This window comes from Camelus ferus, chromosome 2 (genome assembly GCF_009834535.1).
Source record: "Camelus ferus isolate YT-003-E chromosome 2, BCGSAC_Cfer_1.0, whole genome shotgun sequence".
NCBI lineage: Eukaryota > Metazoa > Chordata > Mammalia > Artiodactyla > Camelidae > Camelus > Camelus ferus.
In genome coordinates, this window is record NC_045697.1 from 43,750,534 (window position 1) to 43,768,567 (window position 18,034).

General features: G+C 37.9%; 1 protein-coding gene across 4 annotated transcripts in view; it reads left to right on the forward strand.

Annotated features, from left to right (window-relative positions):
- The window catches only part of HELQ (helicase, POLQ like), a 49,746-nt gene that overhangs the window by 24,606 nt on the left and 7,106 nt on the right, over positions 1-18,034 (forward strand). Inside the window, exons 14-20 of one of the 4 annotated variants that reach the window (XM_014564116.2) lie at positions 84-182; positions 3,108-3,281; positions 5,385-5,498; positions 6,355-6,489; positions 9,636-9,737; positions 15,314-15,402; positions 16,191-16,377. In XM_014564116.2, coding sequence (XP_014419602.2) covers positions 84-182; positions 3,108-3,281; positions 5,385-5,498; positions 6,355-6,489; positions 9,636-9,737; positions 15,314-15,402; positions 16,191-16,314 — 837 coding nt within the window. In that variant the 3' untranslated portion in view covers positions 16,315-16,377. Of the gene's footprint in view, positions 1-83; positions 183-3,107; positions 3,282-5,384; positions 5,499-6,354; positions 6,490-9,635; positions 9,818-15,313; positions 15,403-16,190; positions 16,378-18,034 lie in introns of those variants that run through there. The other 3 variants (XM_032499001.1, XM_014564117.2, XR_004326720.1) reach the window with 3 other exon arrangements.

Consider the following 18,034-nt stretch of genomic DNA (forward strand, 5'->3'; position numbering starts at 1 on the left):
GTGAGTACTGGATTTGGTTCAAGTGGCAGACTTTTTAAAGTTACAACTTAATTTTTGTATATATTTATTCTTTTTCTATGTAGTTTACCCAGCTCAGCCCAGCAGAACAAAATGTAGCTGCTCTGGTTGGAGTCTCTGAGAACTTTATTGGGAAGAAAGCATCAGGTCAAGCTATCAAGAAGGTACCATAGTCTTTTTTTTCCCTCCTACATAAGTTCATTTAACAAAATTAATGCTATTGTATTATCTCCTTTGTTGACTTGATCTTTTGGGTCCACATTTTTTCCTTTAAATTAATGTAATTCCTATTTTACTATTTAAAACATCTGAGGGCTAGAAATTTAGGTATTTTTTAAAAACAGTGTTTATTTCTAGATGGTGTGATGGCCCTTTTTTTGTACATTTGTATTTCTAAAATAGTTGTGCACACGTAAGGCTTTTTTTGTTTGGGGTTTTTTGGGTGGTAGGAAGGGAATTACGTTTATCTATTTATTTAAAAAAAAATTTTTTTTAATGGAGGTACTGGGGATTGAACCCAGGACCTTGTGCATGCTAAGCATGCAGTCTACCACTGAGCTATACCCTTCCCGCCATGTAAGGCTTTTATCATAGGAAAAGGTAAACCTTATTCATCTATTTTTCTTAGGCTACTTATAGCTTACATTATAAAAATTGTGAAATGTTTGTACGATGTTTTCATGATATTGTAGAATCCTGAAATAAGTTCAATTCAAAGGAGAAAAAGTATTTTCTAGAAAAATTTTATTAAGCATGCTCAGGGATTCAAGATAGGACAAGTTTGGGATCCTTATTTCTCTTGTTACTTTTTATTGTCCAAATACTTGAAGTACGTCAAGCATTTTAGAAGGTTGAAGTGGAGAATCCAGTACTCTTTTGTATGGTATCTTATATTTTAGTGTTTTAAAGTTCAGTCAACAAACATGAAGCAAGTGTCGCATGCATACACTAACTTAAGAGAAGTGGAAATAATTCTTTGGCAAACATGCATTCAAATTCCTGAAGTTAATATCATTTTTCTACCTCATAATTCCCTTTTTTTCGTTTTTCGTTTTTTGTTTTCTTTGGTAATCTAATCTTCATTGAAACCTAATTATCTTACCTACAATTTTCCTTTTTTTACATTTACATAGACATTACTGATTTAATTTTGAAAAATGGAAGATGGTTGGTTACTTACATTTGAAACAAATGGCGCAACTGTCCCCTGTATTGATGTATCATAAAATTATAAATGTATAGCACTTCAGCATTCATTTTGTCAATACTTAGTTTGGGTCTTTTACCTCAGAAATGACTATGTTGGTTAGCCTTTCAAAATGTTCAATAAAACATTTCTTAAACCTTTTATATCAAACACTAAAATATAAAATAAAAATAAAATCATATTAATTTGCAACTCATTACCAAATAATAAACATTTATAAAATCTCATTAGAATAATGCATCTTTTTAAACTTGAATCAGAACTTATTTTTGTTACATTTTATGAAATACAGTCAATAAATGTTCAATTGGAATGAAGTATTTAAAATATAAGCATGAATTTATCTTAATTACAAATGGATTAGTTACTAGTTTGGTGTTTTAGAATAGCTTTTTTTTTTTTTAATTCTACAGAACACTTAAAATCTAATTGATTTCTCCATGTTGGAAAAGACCTTTTCTTTACACATTTCTGATAAAATATCTTGCAACTGGCATAAAGCAGCTTTTCTTGCTATGAAATATACTTGTATCATTGTTTTTGGCTTAGAAAATACATTCTGAGCAAAATCTACATTGACTCAATTTGTAGTTAACGATGAAGTTGTACTAAAATTGGGAAATTAAAAAGTGATTTTTCCTATCTGTTATTCAACTATCATGCTTTTTCAGCTTAATGCTTTTAAAAGAGTGATCCAGTGTCAACGTACAGAATTTGTGGTCTTACATCTTTCAATATACCACCCTCAGTTCTCATCTCACACACTCTTTTATTCTAGTAGGAAATATAATTTTATACCTACTTTTTCTCTTTCATATTCATCATTTTTTCCTCTGATTTTAAGCATGAATTACTCAATTTCTAAGTTAACTTGATGTTAGCTATGAAATACTTTACACAAAAAATAATCACTAGACACTAAACACTATAGGCAAAAGCAGGTACACAGAATAGAAATTGTCAACTACAGGAAGCATTTTTCTTTTCGTGTTTTAACTTTGGAAACATTAATTATTTATCATGACCATGTGGAAATCATAGAATCTGATACAGACAAGCTTATTAACATATTTAGCTAAACGAATACGTTTGTCTGATTTATAATCACAACCACACACATGTACAGCCTGTAACTACTACAATAAATGTAAAGGTTTCCCCAGCTGCTCCTCCTGTCTTCTTTTCCTAAGGCTTCCTTAACAAATCAGCACAAACTGGGTGTCCTAAAATAGCAGAAATTTATTCTGTCACAGTTTAGGAGGCCAGAAGTCTGAAATCAAGATGTTGGCAAGATTGGTTCCTTCCAGAGGCTCTGAGGAAGAAACCACCTTGCCTCTCTCTTAGCTTTTGGTGGTAGTCAGCAGTCTTTGGTGTTGCTTGGCTTGTAGACACATCCCTTCAACATCTACCTGCGTCTTCATACCACCTTCTCTGTCACTCAATGTCCTCTCCTTTTATAAGTGTACCAGTCATTGAATGATGGGCCCTTAAGGGTCCCTTGTACATCCAGGATGACTTCATCTCAAGATCCTTAACTAATTACATCTGCAGGGATCCTCTTTCCAAGTAAGGCCACGTTCTGAGATACCAGGGGTTAGGACTTGAACATATCTCTTTTTAGGGGACAGTTGAACTCACTACACTTCTTATAGAAGGAAGTTTAATTTAAATTGGAAACAATTTGGCTTATCTCTCTTTTTATACTTGGAAAAATTATAATTTGAACTAATCTAAAGTGCGTACATTAGAACTTGGTTTTTGTGGAACTGTTGTATCCTTCCTCTCCTGTAGTACAACTTCATTCACTTTGCCTTTTGTCCAATTTGAATGTAATGTACATTTTTAGCAGATCCAGTGTATAAATTTATTTGTGTCTTTCTAGAAGGTGGACAAGAACATTGTCAACAGACTATACCTGTCTTTTGTTCTTTATACCTTGCTCAAAGAGACCAACATTTGGAGTGTGTCTGAAAAATTTAATATGCCACGAGGATATATACAAAATCTTCTCTCTGGAGCTGCTGCATTCTCCTCTTGTGTGTTACATTTCTGTGAGGTAATTCCATTAAATAGTTGATATATGCTTTGTGCATCTTCTGTTTTAACTGTTACTAAACTCAAAAACTAGTTCATATATTCTCATTGTTGACTCATTCTATTATTAAAATTTATTTAAAACATGTTTGTTTTTATCCACTTATAAAAACATTGTATACATACAAATAATAAAGATACAAAAATGACACAACTAAAACATATAATGAACAAGTAGGAAGTACCCAGTTATCCCTACTCTTAGAACTACTATTAATAGTTTCAAGTCTTTGGAATCAAATCCTAAAATAACATTTCTCCATTGATGTATGTCTGCATTGATGGGGTATGAGATTCTGCATGTCTTAATCCTGAATGATAACCATGTAAAGCGTTTGATTAATGTGTTACCAATATCCCGCAGCTACCCAGTGACTACCTAGTACTGTGTTCCCATTTTTGCTTCCAGTGTCAGGCAACTGCTTAAGTTTCTACATTATGTGTGTATTTTATAAAATAAATCAAGAAGAAAACTTAATTTTGGTCATATGCATTTGGGATGGATTTGTTTAAGACTTTACTAAAAGAAGCTTTCAGAATTTCCTTAAATAACATAACAAAGCTTACAAGACTTTTCTACCCAGACAATTTTTTGATGAGTTTATAATATAAGCCATTTTTGGTGCATTGAAACTTATTCTTTTTGGGTGGCACAGTAATATTTGTTTTTATACTCAAATTTTTAAAAACTTTTTTTCATTATAAATTCTAAAGTTAAAATCTACTTCATTTGCTCTACCTTAAACCTGCATATTCTGTGTATGTATTTAGCAGTTAATTCTATCACATGTGCTAATGAAGGGAGTAAATAATCCAAAACTGCTTGGCTTTGGATTGAATAATAATTTTAGCAAATTTATGTTTCTAAATACTTTTTACTTATGCTGATTTTTAAATTTTAGCTTATGTTCCCTAATTACATGCTAGATAATCAGTAGACAAAAATTATGGATAATAAGGAGAAACTGGCCTTTAAAATGTATTTTCTTAAGTTTTCTGTGTTTGTTCTTCATATTTAAAGATGCGTTCCCTGACATTCAATCCCCTTGTCCCCTTGTTTTGCTTAGGACTGTGAGGACGTGAGCCTTACAGAATTGTTCAGGTGAAACAGTCTACAGGTTGAACTTGAAAAACAACTATAATTTGATGGTTGATTCTAGAGTCAATCTACCTGACAATTCTCATGAATTTATTTTCAATATTTTAAACTGTTTTGTTCTTTATAAAGTTATGAAAGTGGGATAAAATAGTACACCAATCATACTAGTTAATATGCTTTTAACTACAAGTAACAGAAAAACCCCATAGAAATTTAAAGAGTAAGGAAAAATGATCATCTTATGTAGCAGAGAAGCCAGAGCTAAGGCAGTTCGGGATTGATTGGTTCAGTAGTTATGCAAGGTTTTCTTTCCCGCTTTGTACGCTGCCATCCTTAGTGCACTGACTACTTTCCTAGTGGTCACAAAATGACTAGCTCATGCTGTTCCATGCATCATGTACTCACAATGATACCCAGAGGTTAGAAAACATAAAGAAAAGACAACCAAACTACTATTATAGAAAATTTCAACCATATATTAAAAAAGACAAGGTAATATAATGAATACCCATTTATCCCCACCCTGGCTTTAAGAGTTATGGACTCATGGCTTCTAGTATTATTATTGTTTTGAATATTGCTGCACTGACCATCGTCTTGCTTTTGAATCCTTCCATATTTAATATCTTATCTTCAGGATAAATTTCCAGAGGTAAGAATTGTTTTCAGTCATTTGGGAAAGAAAAACTATGCAATTCATTTGCTGATGTTTTGATAAAAATGAATAGAAATCTTACTGACTTATTTTTCAATTTTCAGTCTTTTTCCTCATCCTGAAACCATTTCATCAAATTCCTCAGTCTCTGCCATGTTTCTTCATAATTTTTCTTGGAGTTATTTTCACCTCTGGCTTAACCCAACTTCCAGAATTTACAGAAGGGAACATTCTTTCTGAGCCCCCTACCATGCAAACGAAATTTTGAAATAACCAGATTTAAGTTCTGCATATTTCTTTGTGTTCTGCAGGAACTTGAGGAGTTCTGGGTTTATAGAGCCCTTTTGGTGGAACTTACTAAGAAACTGACTTACTGTGTAAAGGCAGAGCTAATCCCTCTCATGGAAGTGACTGGAGTTTTAGAGGTCAGTAGCTTTCCAGTTTTTTAACTGAGATAATTTCAGCTAACTGAAAAATCAGGTTTTACTATCATGTGAAGTCTTATCACAGGACAAGTGATGACAATAGCCTTATTGCTCATATATCATGGGAATCTTTTTTTTTTTTTTGGTAATAAATTGCCAACATGCCTTCCCAGAAATCCCTGTTAATCCAAAAGCAGTCCTGTTGAAAAATCACATTGTGGGGGGAAAAAATAACAGTAGGGGTAGGGATCTCTCTCCCCAAGTATGTGTGCTACCACTCATTCTTAACATCCCTCCCTTCCTCCACTCCAGTGAAGAATTACCTTCTGTCACTGTAGACATGCTTGGTTAAGGTGGTGGTGATTAGGCGGCAGTGAGGGTCATTTACATTTCCTAAAAGAGTGAGAAGAAAGTATCCTCAGCTGGTTTCTTAACTTTCTGTTTTTGACCAACCCTTGATTGCAGTTTTTTCTGTTATTCAATTTTTAAATTAGAGGAATTCTGCTTGGGAAAGCAGACACACACTCACACACACGCACATACCCCTAACCCTCAGGGATTGCTTGGGGATCTGAAATAATGCCCCTAGCCTAAGTGCCCTAATGGGTTTCTCATTTCTGATTGCAACACACCTCAGTTGACTTAAGCTGCACAGAAAGCTAGCTGTCTTGCAGTCAAATTGAAACCACCCAAACACATCTAAAATTCCTCAGGATTCTGATGTGTTACATTTTCATATTTATTATCTTCGTTTATTCCTAGCTCTTGCAAATGAATTTTTCCCCTCAATAAGACACTTAATTATTTTTTCCTAGTCCCAAATTCTGACCCTAATTATTTTTATTACACTTTTCAGAGCCGAGCAAAACAGTTATACAATGCAGGTTATAAAAGTCTAATGTACTTAGCTAATGCAAATCCTGAAGTGCTGATAAGGACGATTGATCATTTGTCAAGACGCCAGGCCAAGCAGATTGTTTCATCAGCCAAGGTAAGTGAACAAACCATTTTTTAACCTTTATGATACTTTTTTTTCCCCTTAACAGAGGCACAGGGGTTTGAACCAAGACTTGGTTCACGCCAAGCATGCACTCTACCACTGAGGTATACCCCTCACGCCCCTCTTTATGGTATTTTGTAGTGTCATCACCTTATACTTTAGACAAAAACGAAAGCATTCAACTATAGACACAAAAGTGTATGCTCACAATACATGGATAAAAATAGTGCATCTGTTATGATACAAGTCCTGCTAAAAAGAGGACAAGGACCTCCTAAAAAATAAAGACACTTTCAAGAGTTCACTGAAGTACAGGGAACTCTGGAACTCATTGAATTCTGCCTCCTCCTACCCTTTTCACAGAAGTCCTTTCCTCAGCATCCCTGACATCTGGCCTTCCCATCTTTAAACACTTTCACTGACAAGGCGCTTACAACTTCAGAAATTAAGTAGTTCTATTTTTGGACTCTTAGTGTTACAAAGAGCATCCTAATATAATGAGGCTAAATTTTGCCTTAAAATGTCTACCATGGTGTCATAGTACTCCCCTGTGAAACTAGGCTATTCCTTTGTTCATTTGGTAGTTTTTCACATATTTGAAAAGAGCTCTTGTTGTCTCCAAGGGTTTCTCTTTTCTGCTTCTTTCATCTGTAGTAAATAATCTGGTTTTAGACCATTCACTATCCTGGTTACCCTTTGCTAGACACAGTCCAGTTTGTCATTAAGCTCCTGCTCCATGTGTATAAATCTATCACACCGCATTTAGGATTTTTTCCTTCTTGATCTCAACTGTAGTTCTTTCTTTGTGGCCTAAAATTGCTTAGTTTTCTTTTTTTTTTTTTTAACATCTTATATACATCAGAATTAGCTAAAAAGTAAACTTACATCTTACACTTTTGAATGGTGCTCACATTGTTTGTATTACCGTATTACCTTTGCAACAGTCCTCTGAAGTAGGCAGAGTCGGTGTTACGTTCAGTCTACAGATGAGGACACTCTTTGGGCTGATAGAGATGAAGTTATAGTTGTTTCCATTGCTATAGCATCTGGCACAGTATCTAACCTGTAGTAGAAGTTTAGCAAATATTTGAATAAATAAATAAATGAGATTTAAAGAAATTAAGTGATTTATCCAAGGAAACACAGCCAGTCAGTAAGTAGTAGAGCAGGACTGTGGTGTCAGACTGTATATTATTAAGGATACAAAGGGAGCTGCGGCAACAATGGCCAAAATAAATGACTATCAGTGTCAAAAGTTTATTAGACAGTTTCGAGCACAAGCAGTTCACGGCTGATGTGGGGAATCAGTGGTGTGTCTAGGGACCCATACTTCTTCTATCTCATCGCTCAGCCAGTACGTGGCTTCCATCTCATGGTCGTTCCCACCACCCCTTCCGCTTTCCAGCCAGCTTGACAATAAAAAATGGATACTCCTTGCAGGATTTTGAGTAGAAGAGTGAGTTAGAGGTTGCAGATAGGGAAGCCAGAATAGAAATCAGGAAACCAGCTGGGATTATATTAAGGTTAAACAGGTTTTTGCAGGAATGCCACAAAAATGATGTGTGTCCTTAGTCCATCCTATCAGGAGCCATAGGATGTCACTTTATCCCATCACTGATAATGACTCTGATCATTTGGTTAAGAAAGTGTTGTCTGGCAAGTTTCTTAACTGGAAAGTTATTTTTCCCTTTGTAATTAGTATTTTGGGAATGGATACTTGGAGACTATGTAGATGCCCTATTCTTCATCAAACTTTCACATAACTGCTTTAGCATCCATTAGTGATTTTTGCCTGACTCAGTTATTTCTGGGATGTTTGTCAAATGATGATTTTCTAAATCCATTATTCCGTCTGCATTTATTTATTGGCATTTTACTATGAGGAAAAGCTTTTCCTTCATCATATATTTATTTATTCATTTATTTATATCAGAATGAACCATGGTTTCATACTTATTCAATGAGGTACAGTCCATTATTATCATTACTTATTTTGGTACTCAAAGGGCCTCAGAGTTGGCCAGCAGGAGCCCCTACAAGCTGGTTCCTTTGTCTTTCTGACTTGTCCCCGTTCTTGGAGTGCTTTCTTGTTCTCGGGCTGTATATCAGGGTCTAATCATTAGGAACAGAAACTACACAGTAATTTGAACAGGGAAGTTTAATGTAAAGAAGTAGTAACTAGTAACAGAGGTTACTAGTTGGCTTTTAAGAGGTAAACAACACTACAAGTAATTTGATGTTAGTAAGTGATGTCTATTCTAGTAACGCTGACACGTGAGTTTTGTGTAGTTTACTTGTTCTTGCTGATGTGTGTAGTGCTTACAGGATGTGTGGGGAGATTCATTTCACATGGTCATCATTACCTCAACTACTGGAAAGCTTACCTAATTATATTTTAGTCTCCTGTATATAATGCCACCTAATGCTCTACTTTATATCAGATTGGTAGAGTGTGGGTTTTTTTCTCTATGTGATTTTGGTAAGTTTTTTTATTACAAAAATGTTGTAAGAGAAGTAGTGCAAGTATTTCACACCAATATACACAAAACCCAGCTGCAAGCAATACCAACAGCTTATTTCTGGTTTTTTAAGGAAAGGGGAAAAATCATTCAGCAAATACTCATTGACATCTACTCTGTGTCATGTTTAGAAATACTTTTTTGTTTATTATGCTTCTTTTGAAGTTAATTTTAAGAGATTGAGTTAAACTTTTCTTTGAAACACTGATACATTTTTAAAAGAGAGCATACTAAACTTTGAGGAATAATAAAATGCATATATAAAGGATAATGTTTTCAAGAACTAATTAAATTTTTGCAAAATTGTCTTAAATTTTATAGATTAAAAGTTAATTTTTATGTGGCTGAGTCTTCAATAAAACAAATCTTTGAGAGTATTAAAGCTCCCTTATTTTTAGTATACCAAATGCAGCGATCAGCTAAAATGGCTTTAACTAAATGCCTCAGCTTCATTTACTATAATCGCTTGTTCTTAAGTGGCCATTTTTCAGTCTCATTATTAGCTTTAATGTCTAGATTGCTGATATGTAAGGATTCGGTTGCTAATAGATAGTGGTAAAATGTTGGCAGTTCTCTAGCAACGTATATTTTTCTCTCATGTCTTGGTTTTGTATGTAGATGCTGTTGCATGAAAAAGCAGAGGCCTTGCAGGAAGAAGTAGAGGAGTTACTGCGACCACCTCCTGACTTCCCTGGTGTCGAAGCCTTCCCCACTGAAAAGGCGTGAAGTCATTAGACCAGCATTTTTAAATATGAAGTATTCATTGTACATATGTTTTATTAAAGATTCTCTCTAATTTATAAATGAAAAAAATACATTTTAATTATATATTAAGACCTATGAATGATGTGTGAATATACCTCTCAACCATAATTGCATAAATAATTGCACCTTATTTCTCTGCTCAGAAATCTGGTGTCCGCCACAAAGTGAAATCCAGCTCTTTTGACACATCCCCAGCCCTTGTGGCCAGATCTTTCTTCATTATTCTCTTACCCATTTCTTTCCTCAAGCCGGACTACTTGAAATCCCAGAATTCTCTGATTTCCAAACCCTCCATTTCCTAACTGCCTTCGGCTATTCCCAGTGCATGGAAAATTATCTTTAAAATGTACTGTATCCTTTAAGTGTCAACTAAAAATTCTCAAATACTGTCTCCTCTATGAAATTGTCCAAGTTCAACCTCATCTCCACCCAGTACATGGGTTCTTTCCCTCTTAAGTATTGTGAGCCTCTCACTTACGCCCCTGCCTTTTTTAATGCTACTGGTTTGAAGTCTCCTGGAGGGCCAAGACCTTTGTTATCATCTTTATATGCCACATGGCACCTACCACAGTTTACTGCACAAAGTAAGAACCTCTGTGAAAAGTGAATACTACTCAAATTAACAATTTAAAGATTCTCTTTAAACACAACTTAAATATTGCCTCTCCCCACTCCATTTTCAGATCCACAGCTCAAATGTAGATGACTGGTTAAACTAGAAGGTTATAACTAGCAATATTTATAAGTACTGAACTGATTTAGTCAGTTTTCCTTACCTGCCTGAGAGAAACTTTTCAAATAGATCTATTGTCTAAGTTCTTTGTGCCTTAACATTTTAGACCATGTATAATACAGACACACCTCAGAGATATTGTGGGTTCAGTTCCAGAATACCACAAAAAAGTGATTATTGCAAGAAAGTGAATCACATTAATTTTTTTGGTTTCCCAGTACATATAAAGTTATGTTTACACTCTACTGTAATATATTATATTATGAGAATTACCAAAATGTGACACCAAGACACAAAGTGAGCAAATGCTGTTGGAAAAAATGGTGCTGAAAAAATTAAAGTAATTTGCAGAGCAGGGATTTAGACCCAGGCAATCTCAATCTAAAGTCTGTGCTCTTAACCATGATACAGTATTGTCTTGGTAGAATTTGTCCGTTTTGTCTCTTGCGAGTATTCCTTTCACCTGGCATTTCTGTCCCCAGCATGACACCTGACCCCTTCACATGAGGCGCAGTACAGCATCCTGATGTCCTGGTGGACTCCCGGGCTGCACTGCACAGATTCCATTTGTTACAGCTAAAAAGACTGTAAAAGAGCAGCTGGCCCACCTGCTGGCTGCTTGTGTGCAGCCACTGAAGTATGCTCCCGAGGTCCATGGTCCAGTCTTCAGTGCTTTAAAATCTGGAAACCCAGGTTTTATTAGTTTCCCCAAGTGAATAAGGCTGTAAGAGAGCCCTGATTCTTCCTAACCAATTTATAAGAGGCTGATTAATAATCCCAATTTAATGTATTAATTTAAGATTAGAGATAGCATGTTAGTGGGGTACTTTTACAGAAACTAGAATGCCTGTATCTGCAGCCCAGGACCATCTCCCTCGCCCCCAGTCAGTGTCTCTCCAGGTCAGTTCAGTCGAAAGTCTGTACCAAGGGTAATGATGGGAGATGTGTCCTAAAAGATATTAAAGTGGAAAGAAATTGAAACAGTTAGCTCTAGAGAAGAAGAGAAATGCAGATTAGTGAGAAAAGAGTGTAGAATAAAAACATTCAAAATACATTTAAGAACTTAATATATAATCAACATGTTTTTTTTAGGTTTTTTTTTTAAATCATTCTTTTTTTTCAAGTCATTCTTTTCTTTTTTTTCTTCCAGTGTTATTGAGATGTAATTGACATACAACACTGTATACTTTTGGGGGGAGGGGAGAGGTAAATAGATGCATTTGGCTCACTTTAAAGCAGGCTTTCACTAAGATTGATGTTTGGTTTCCTTCCATCTGTATTGTGAAACCAAGGTCTTGGTCTTTAATATTTGTTCTTGGGTTTTTTCTCCACATGGTCACAGGGGAGTAGGAAGGGAGTTTTGCATGAATTAGTCCAGCTCTTCATATAGCTCTGAAGTTCACCTTTCAAGACTCCTGCAGCAAGAGGAAGCCTTCAGAAACTGGAACGACCTTGGAAAGTTGCGTTCATCCATCACTTGGGCCCGAGCTGATGCAGTCCAGAGTGACCTCGAGGGGGCTTCCACTTTTATAGTCAACAGGCTGCACTTTAGTTGTTCCAGCCCGTGCAGACACACTAAATCAAAATTAAGTATTAACGATGGCAGCGTCTGTGCCATTCTGCTGGGGAAACTAAAATGCAGAGAAACGAGGCTCTAACAGCTGTCAGTAATTGGGCACTGCCTTCCCCTGTGCCCTGGCTTCCTCGATTTACTCCAGCACCTACTATCATTTACAGCCCTGCTGCCAAAAAGGCTCACCTTTGCCAAGATATTGGGCTGGAGGAACATGAGTTCTTGCAGGAGAGGCTCAAAGTCCTTGAGACAGGCACAGAAGAAGGCCATGAGTCCACAGCAGGAAGCGGTGAGGACACTGTGATGCCTCACTCAGAGGTACCACGTGTAGAACAAGCTCACAGGGGCTGCATCTGCCCTCCTGTTACTAACGCAGCGTGTATTTTAGGTGGAGGCTGACTTGTGAGGTGACCTTTTTATCTTCTCCTTCGGAATGAGCATGTTCCAGCAGGTGCTGCCGAAACTTCTTGTCAATTCAGCAGAGAAGGAGTTCTTCCCATTATTTAGTCCAAATGTGTAATTGGTGTGTTACTAATTCTTAATGGCTAGTGGTCCCACTCATCCATAGTAGTCAGCTGGATTCCTCTATCCGATACAGACGGCTAGACGGGCTAAGACCAGGCGTCCCATCCCAGAGTTCCTCTCTTCCACAGTGAACTTCAGTGATCTCTGTTGAATAAGAAAGTTGAATTCCGCTCTTGGAAACAGGTGCCCTGGCTGGTCTCTGCTCAAATTGTAGGGAAATGGTTCCAATGATTCCAAGACATTCTCACAAACTTTCTAATCTCCTCTTCATTCTGCTAAAAACCCTTTTCTCTTTCTTAAAGAAACCTATTTGTTCTTCCCATAAAAGTCTTTTCTCCGCCGTCCCTTTCTTTTACTAGTTGAGATACAAATTCTAACCACCCTTTTGAGTTATCCATTGCTGAGCCCTCCCAAGTATATGCAAATAAACTCTGTCTTCTCTCTTTTGTCAGTCACATTCGCAGTCCTTCAGGTACTGAACCTAAGAGGGTAGAGGAAAAATTTTTCCTTTCCAACCAGCCAATGAGAGGCACTGGCAGAAGACAGGGCAGCACATCTGGCTCTGTCTCCTTCAACTTTCCAGCTTCTGCGAGATGGTTCCTCTGTGGCCTCAGCTCCTCAGGCGGCCTCCTGTGCGGTTAGTTCCCACAGAAGGTGGAGGTCCTGGCTCCTGGACTCCTGCCTTCCCCCAGGGACCACCTCCTTCCTGGATCTCTCTAGCCCTGCAGGCAATAGCAGCTTTCCATTGTTGCTCTATATGGCTTGCCTCTGTGCCATTTGACTTTTCCACACTTTTGTATTAGTTGTCTACATCATATTCCCTCAACTGAACTGTTTGGGATGGGCTCTGTTTTCCAAACTGCACCCTCTCTGATAAAACAGAGTCACAGCATGGCCCTCCTCACCACGTGCAGGGCCTTTCCTCTGTCAGCCATCCTTAAACTCTTTGCAAGAACAGGAATCAATGTTTTAAGGACAGTAAGAACTCAAGAAGCATGGACTGGCTGGCAAAGGAAGTAACAACTAAGCTGTCTGGCCATGGTGTGTGTCCATAGCCATGAGTAAGGAAAAACACAGAGAAGAAAGATGGAGTCCAGAGGGCTAAAGGGAAATATTGGGGCCAGCTTCCAGAATCTGAACACTGCTGAAAATCTTCCTCTGATCCTACTGTGGAAACTAGAAGGGTATCAATTTAGGAAACATGTCAATCACAGAGTTTGGTACCTGCTGAAGTTGCTTTACACAACTTATACTTTCTATTGAGGGTCACCTGTGCACAGCAGAGGATGTAAAGGTGAGTCTGACAGGATCTGATCCTTAGGAAACGTAGCTTAGTAGCAGAGAGAAGGCATCCTTGTAAATAACTATAACAAAAGTGATTAAGGGGTGGATCTTAAGAGCAGAGGTAGAAGCTCAGTGCTGAGGGAGATTAGAAGAGGATGTTAAGACCATCTCCCTGATCCATTTGGGGGAAAAAGGAAAGCATGGAGAGTGTGCAAGTGCTGTGTGCCACTTGCTTGCTGAATTCCCAAACATGGCTTGGACGACTGACATAAACAAAGAACTCAGAAGATGGCTTCAGGCATGGCTAGATCCAGGACTCAAATTTTCTTCCCCAGAAAAAACCTGTCTCTTTTTATCTTAATTCTGCTTCCCTCCCCCTACCCCCACAATTGCTTCCATTCTCAGTCAGGCTTATCCTCACAGCTAAGTAAAACCAACCAAAAAAGAATTCCTCTTTCATGCTTTTCATGGCAGCTAGAAGGATGAGCGATCGAACATATCCAAGGCCTACAAGACAACTCCTAATGCTACAATGGTTTGGGTCATAACCCCCCTCCCTGGCCTGACTGAGAACGATAATCAAAATGTTGTTATTAAATTTAGAAGAAAAAAAAAAGGAGGCTGGCTGCTGGGCTGGTACAGAGATGTCTTCCACTTAGAGGACTGGGTCTAAGTTCATCTGAGAATGGCAGTGTTATGTCCATGCATCAGCAAACATTACTGCAACATGCATCAGACAGCAGACTACATCAGGCAAGGCTCATGTAGTGAGAACAGAAGGCTTACGGACATCCCCAACCAGTCGAGGCTCAACTATCTGTTTGGGTTGTGTGTCTTGACAATTGGTCTAGGCTAGTAGTTTTCAGTGGCGGGTGGTTCCAGTCCCCATGCCACCCGGGACGTTTTTAGCTGTCATCGGTTGCATGTGGGGGATGTCCTACTGGCATCTAGTGGGTAGAGACCAGGGATGCTGCTAAACATCCTACAGAGCACAGCACAGTTCCCACCAGGAAGAATTATCTGTTCCCAAAAATGTTAATAGTCACACTCAAAAAATCCTGGTCTAGGCAGTCAGAAAAGAGTATGTTTCTGCTGTTTTGCCAAAAAGGGAAAACTGTAAACTTGACATTTGCTGAATTTTTTTTTTTTTTTTTTTTTTTTTTGCTCATTATCTGACACAAATTAAGTGAGTTGGTAATTACCCCACAGTATGTATGAGGGTGAATAAGAGGCTTAATTCTTGTCAGAAAGACCCTCCCTACCACCATTTTAGAATTTCTTTCTCTGTCTCTTTCAAACGTATGTAAATCTTTTAAATGGCTAAATAAGCTTCTTGCTGGTCTCACAAAGACCTGGGAGCCATCTCTATGAAATGTTTCGTCAAGGAAGACAGCATCCTCTCTCCCACTTTCCCAGGAGGAGACAGGCCTCGCGGTCATCTGCCCCCCAAACGCCGACTGCACCTTGCAAAGCCGACCTGCCGCTGGGACAGCACCATCTCTGCTGTGAGTAATGAGGTGGCTTCCTGTCTCCACCACCTCTTAGCAGGTAGACTGACATGCACTCCACATCCTACTTTATGCTATTCACTGATCCAATTGTTTCCTTTTTCTTCTTTGTAAAGAGGTTTTCTGGGTTGTGAAGAGACTTTTGTTTTTAATTCTGTTTCTCCACCAAATGCCAGTTGGTGAGAGTGGTTAAAGGGCAAACTGTCAGAGACACACATTGCTCCATGGTTTTCTGATAAGGGTATTTCACACCAATTTGTTGTTACTTTCCTTTCATCTTGATTCACTTCACGATTAAGTTCTCTGTTGGTTAAATGTTCTTATAACCTGTCCTTAACCAAATTATCATAAACAATAATATTGTTTTCAGATAACTTGTATGTGATCTTAAAAATCACTTTTGGTTGATAATAATGTGCCCATGTTGGTTCATTGATTGTACCAAATATGCCACACTGATGAGGGATGTTGAGGGTAGGGGAGTATATATGTGTGAGTGGGGAGGGCTATGTGCCAACTCTCCAAACTTTCTGCTCAGTTCTGCTGTGAACCTGAAACTGCTCTAAAAGAATAAAATCTATTTTAAAAAATCTCCTTTGTTCCAAAAGGAAGTTTTGCTGTTTCATATTCCTTCAAAGAAATCATTCTATTCCTTTCAAAATTTTTCCTTTCTTTTACTAATAGGAGCTATACTTAATAAAAATAATTCCCATAGCTGGGCTCTAGTGATTAGCTTGTGTACTTTTGTGAAAAATAAAATGAAATAAAATGAACTCTGGCTTCAGGTTTGGAAACCAAATGTTGAACCTCTGCATAGATTGCAAAATCCCAGAGGAAACAGCTTTACCTTCTGCTACCTGCATAACCATCCAAAGAACAAGGAGTGCTGAATGTGCAAGAAATACTTAAAAGCAATGTCAAATCTGGATAGAAGGTAGAACAAAAATAAAAAAAACAACAACAACAAAATCCCCAGCTCACAAGAGTGGTCTCGAGGACATGGCCTATCTTCTATTTTTAATTACTTACTTTTGTTTTTTAAATATTTATTGTGGAGAAAAGAGCTTTTTTTTTTTTTCATTATAATACTAACATTCACTGCTGAAAATTTAGGAAATAAAGAAAAACCAAAATAAGGAAATTCATAAATGGTCTCCTCCAGAAATAACTCATGCTGACACTTCGGTATGTATTCTTTTCTTCTTCCTGTGCAAACATCTACATTTTAATAATGTAACTGAATATGCTGCCCATTACTCCTGTGGAAGAGAGAGAGGGGTCACTGTGGACATCTGGGGTTCACATGTGCTCCAGCAGTTGCTAGAATCGGATGACAGCAATAATGATCAGCCTTTTTTGGGCAGAATCACCCATCCTTGTTAAGATAATGTGCTGGGATGTTTACATTGGTACAAAGTCAAGCCACACAGCCACAAATGAAAAAAAATAGCTCTCTTTTCCAAAACCATTATAGGGAAGGAAAAACTTTTCCCCCTCCTCACTTATGTTTAATGCCTGGGACCTGTGAACTAAATTGACCGAAGAGTAACAGGAGAAAAAGTTTTACTGGTATACCCACAGAAGCCAAGAAAAGAAGCAGATGGCTAGTTAACTGGTTAAAATTGGAGGCTTACATGTCTAACAGCTTCTATGGGAAGAATAAATGCATTTCTTTAGGACAGACAAATGGATTTTTAGGAGAATAAATGTGAGTTGAGAAAGTTTGTAATAATGTTTGTTTAGGCAGGTACAGTGGCCTGTCTGTCCTCTTCATGGTCATGAAACACCCCTGGAGAGGGGATGTGTGGTAGATTTACTCTTAGTCTCTCTCCTGGGAGTGGAAACCACCCCAAAGAGACTTTATGGCAGCCTCATTTCTCAGAAGTTTCTGCTCTTGGTCAGATAAGGGAGCTCCGAGAAGGCTTTTTCTCTGCATCTGTTGAATCTCAAATGTCTTCAGCTTAAAATACTCTTTAGACCAACTCAGGGCTCTGAGCAGGTCCCCACACCTTCAAGAAGGGAAAATCAACAACATGGTGGATGCCAATACTTTGTGAATCATGGCACTGGGCTGGGTCCACAGGTTGGTTCTGATTAATCCCATTTTACAAAGCGTCAACTAGAGGCTCAGAGAAGTTAGACCATGGACCCAATCATCTGAGCGAAATTGTATTAGAGGATCTTTGAACCATTCTTCTTTTATTCAACAAATATTTGGTGACTGAATCCTATGTGGCAGGTTTTATACAGGCACTGAGGATGCAGATAATAAGTTGCTCCTGCCTTCAAGGCACTGCAGCATAAGGGGAAGTCAGAGCAGAGTGCTGATTGCTGTGCAAGGAACAAACAGGTGCTGCGCTAGGGACAGGTACTGTGCACACAGGTAGAGGCAGGTGCTGGAGAAACACGGAGGAGGAACATCTGCATCAGCCAGCTGGCTGTCAGCCTTCTGGCTGAATCCGGTCCTCACATGTATCTTGACCTATACAGTTGTTATGGATTGAACTGTGTCCTCTAAAAAGATGTGCTGAAGTCTTAACCGCAGCACCTCACAATGTGACCTTCTCTGGAAATAGGCTGTTGCAGAAGTAACTAGTTAAGATGAGGTGATAGTGGAGGAGGCTGGGCC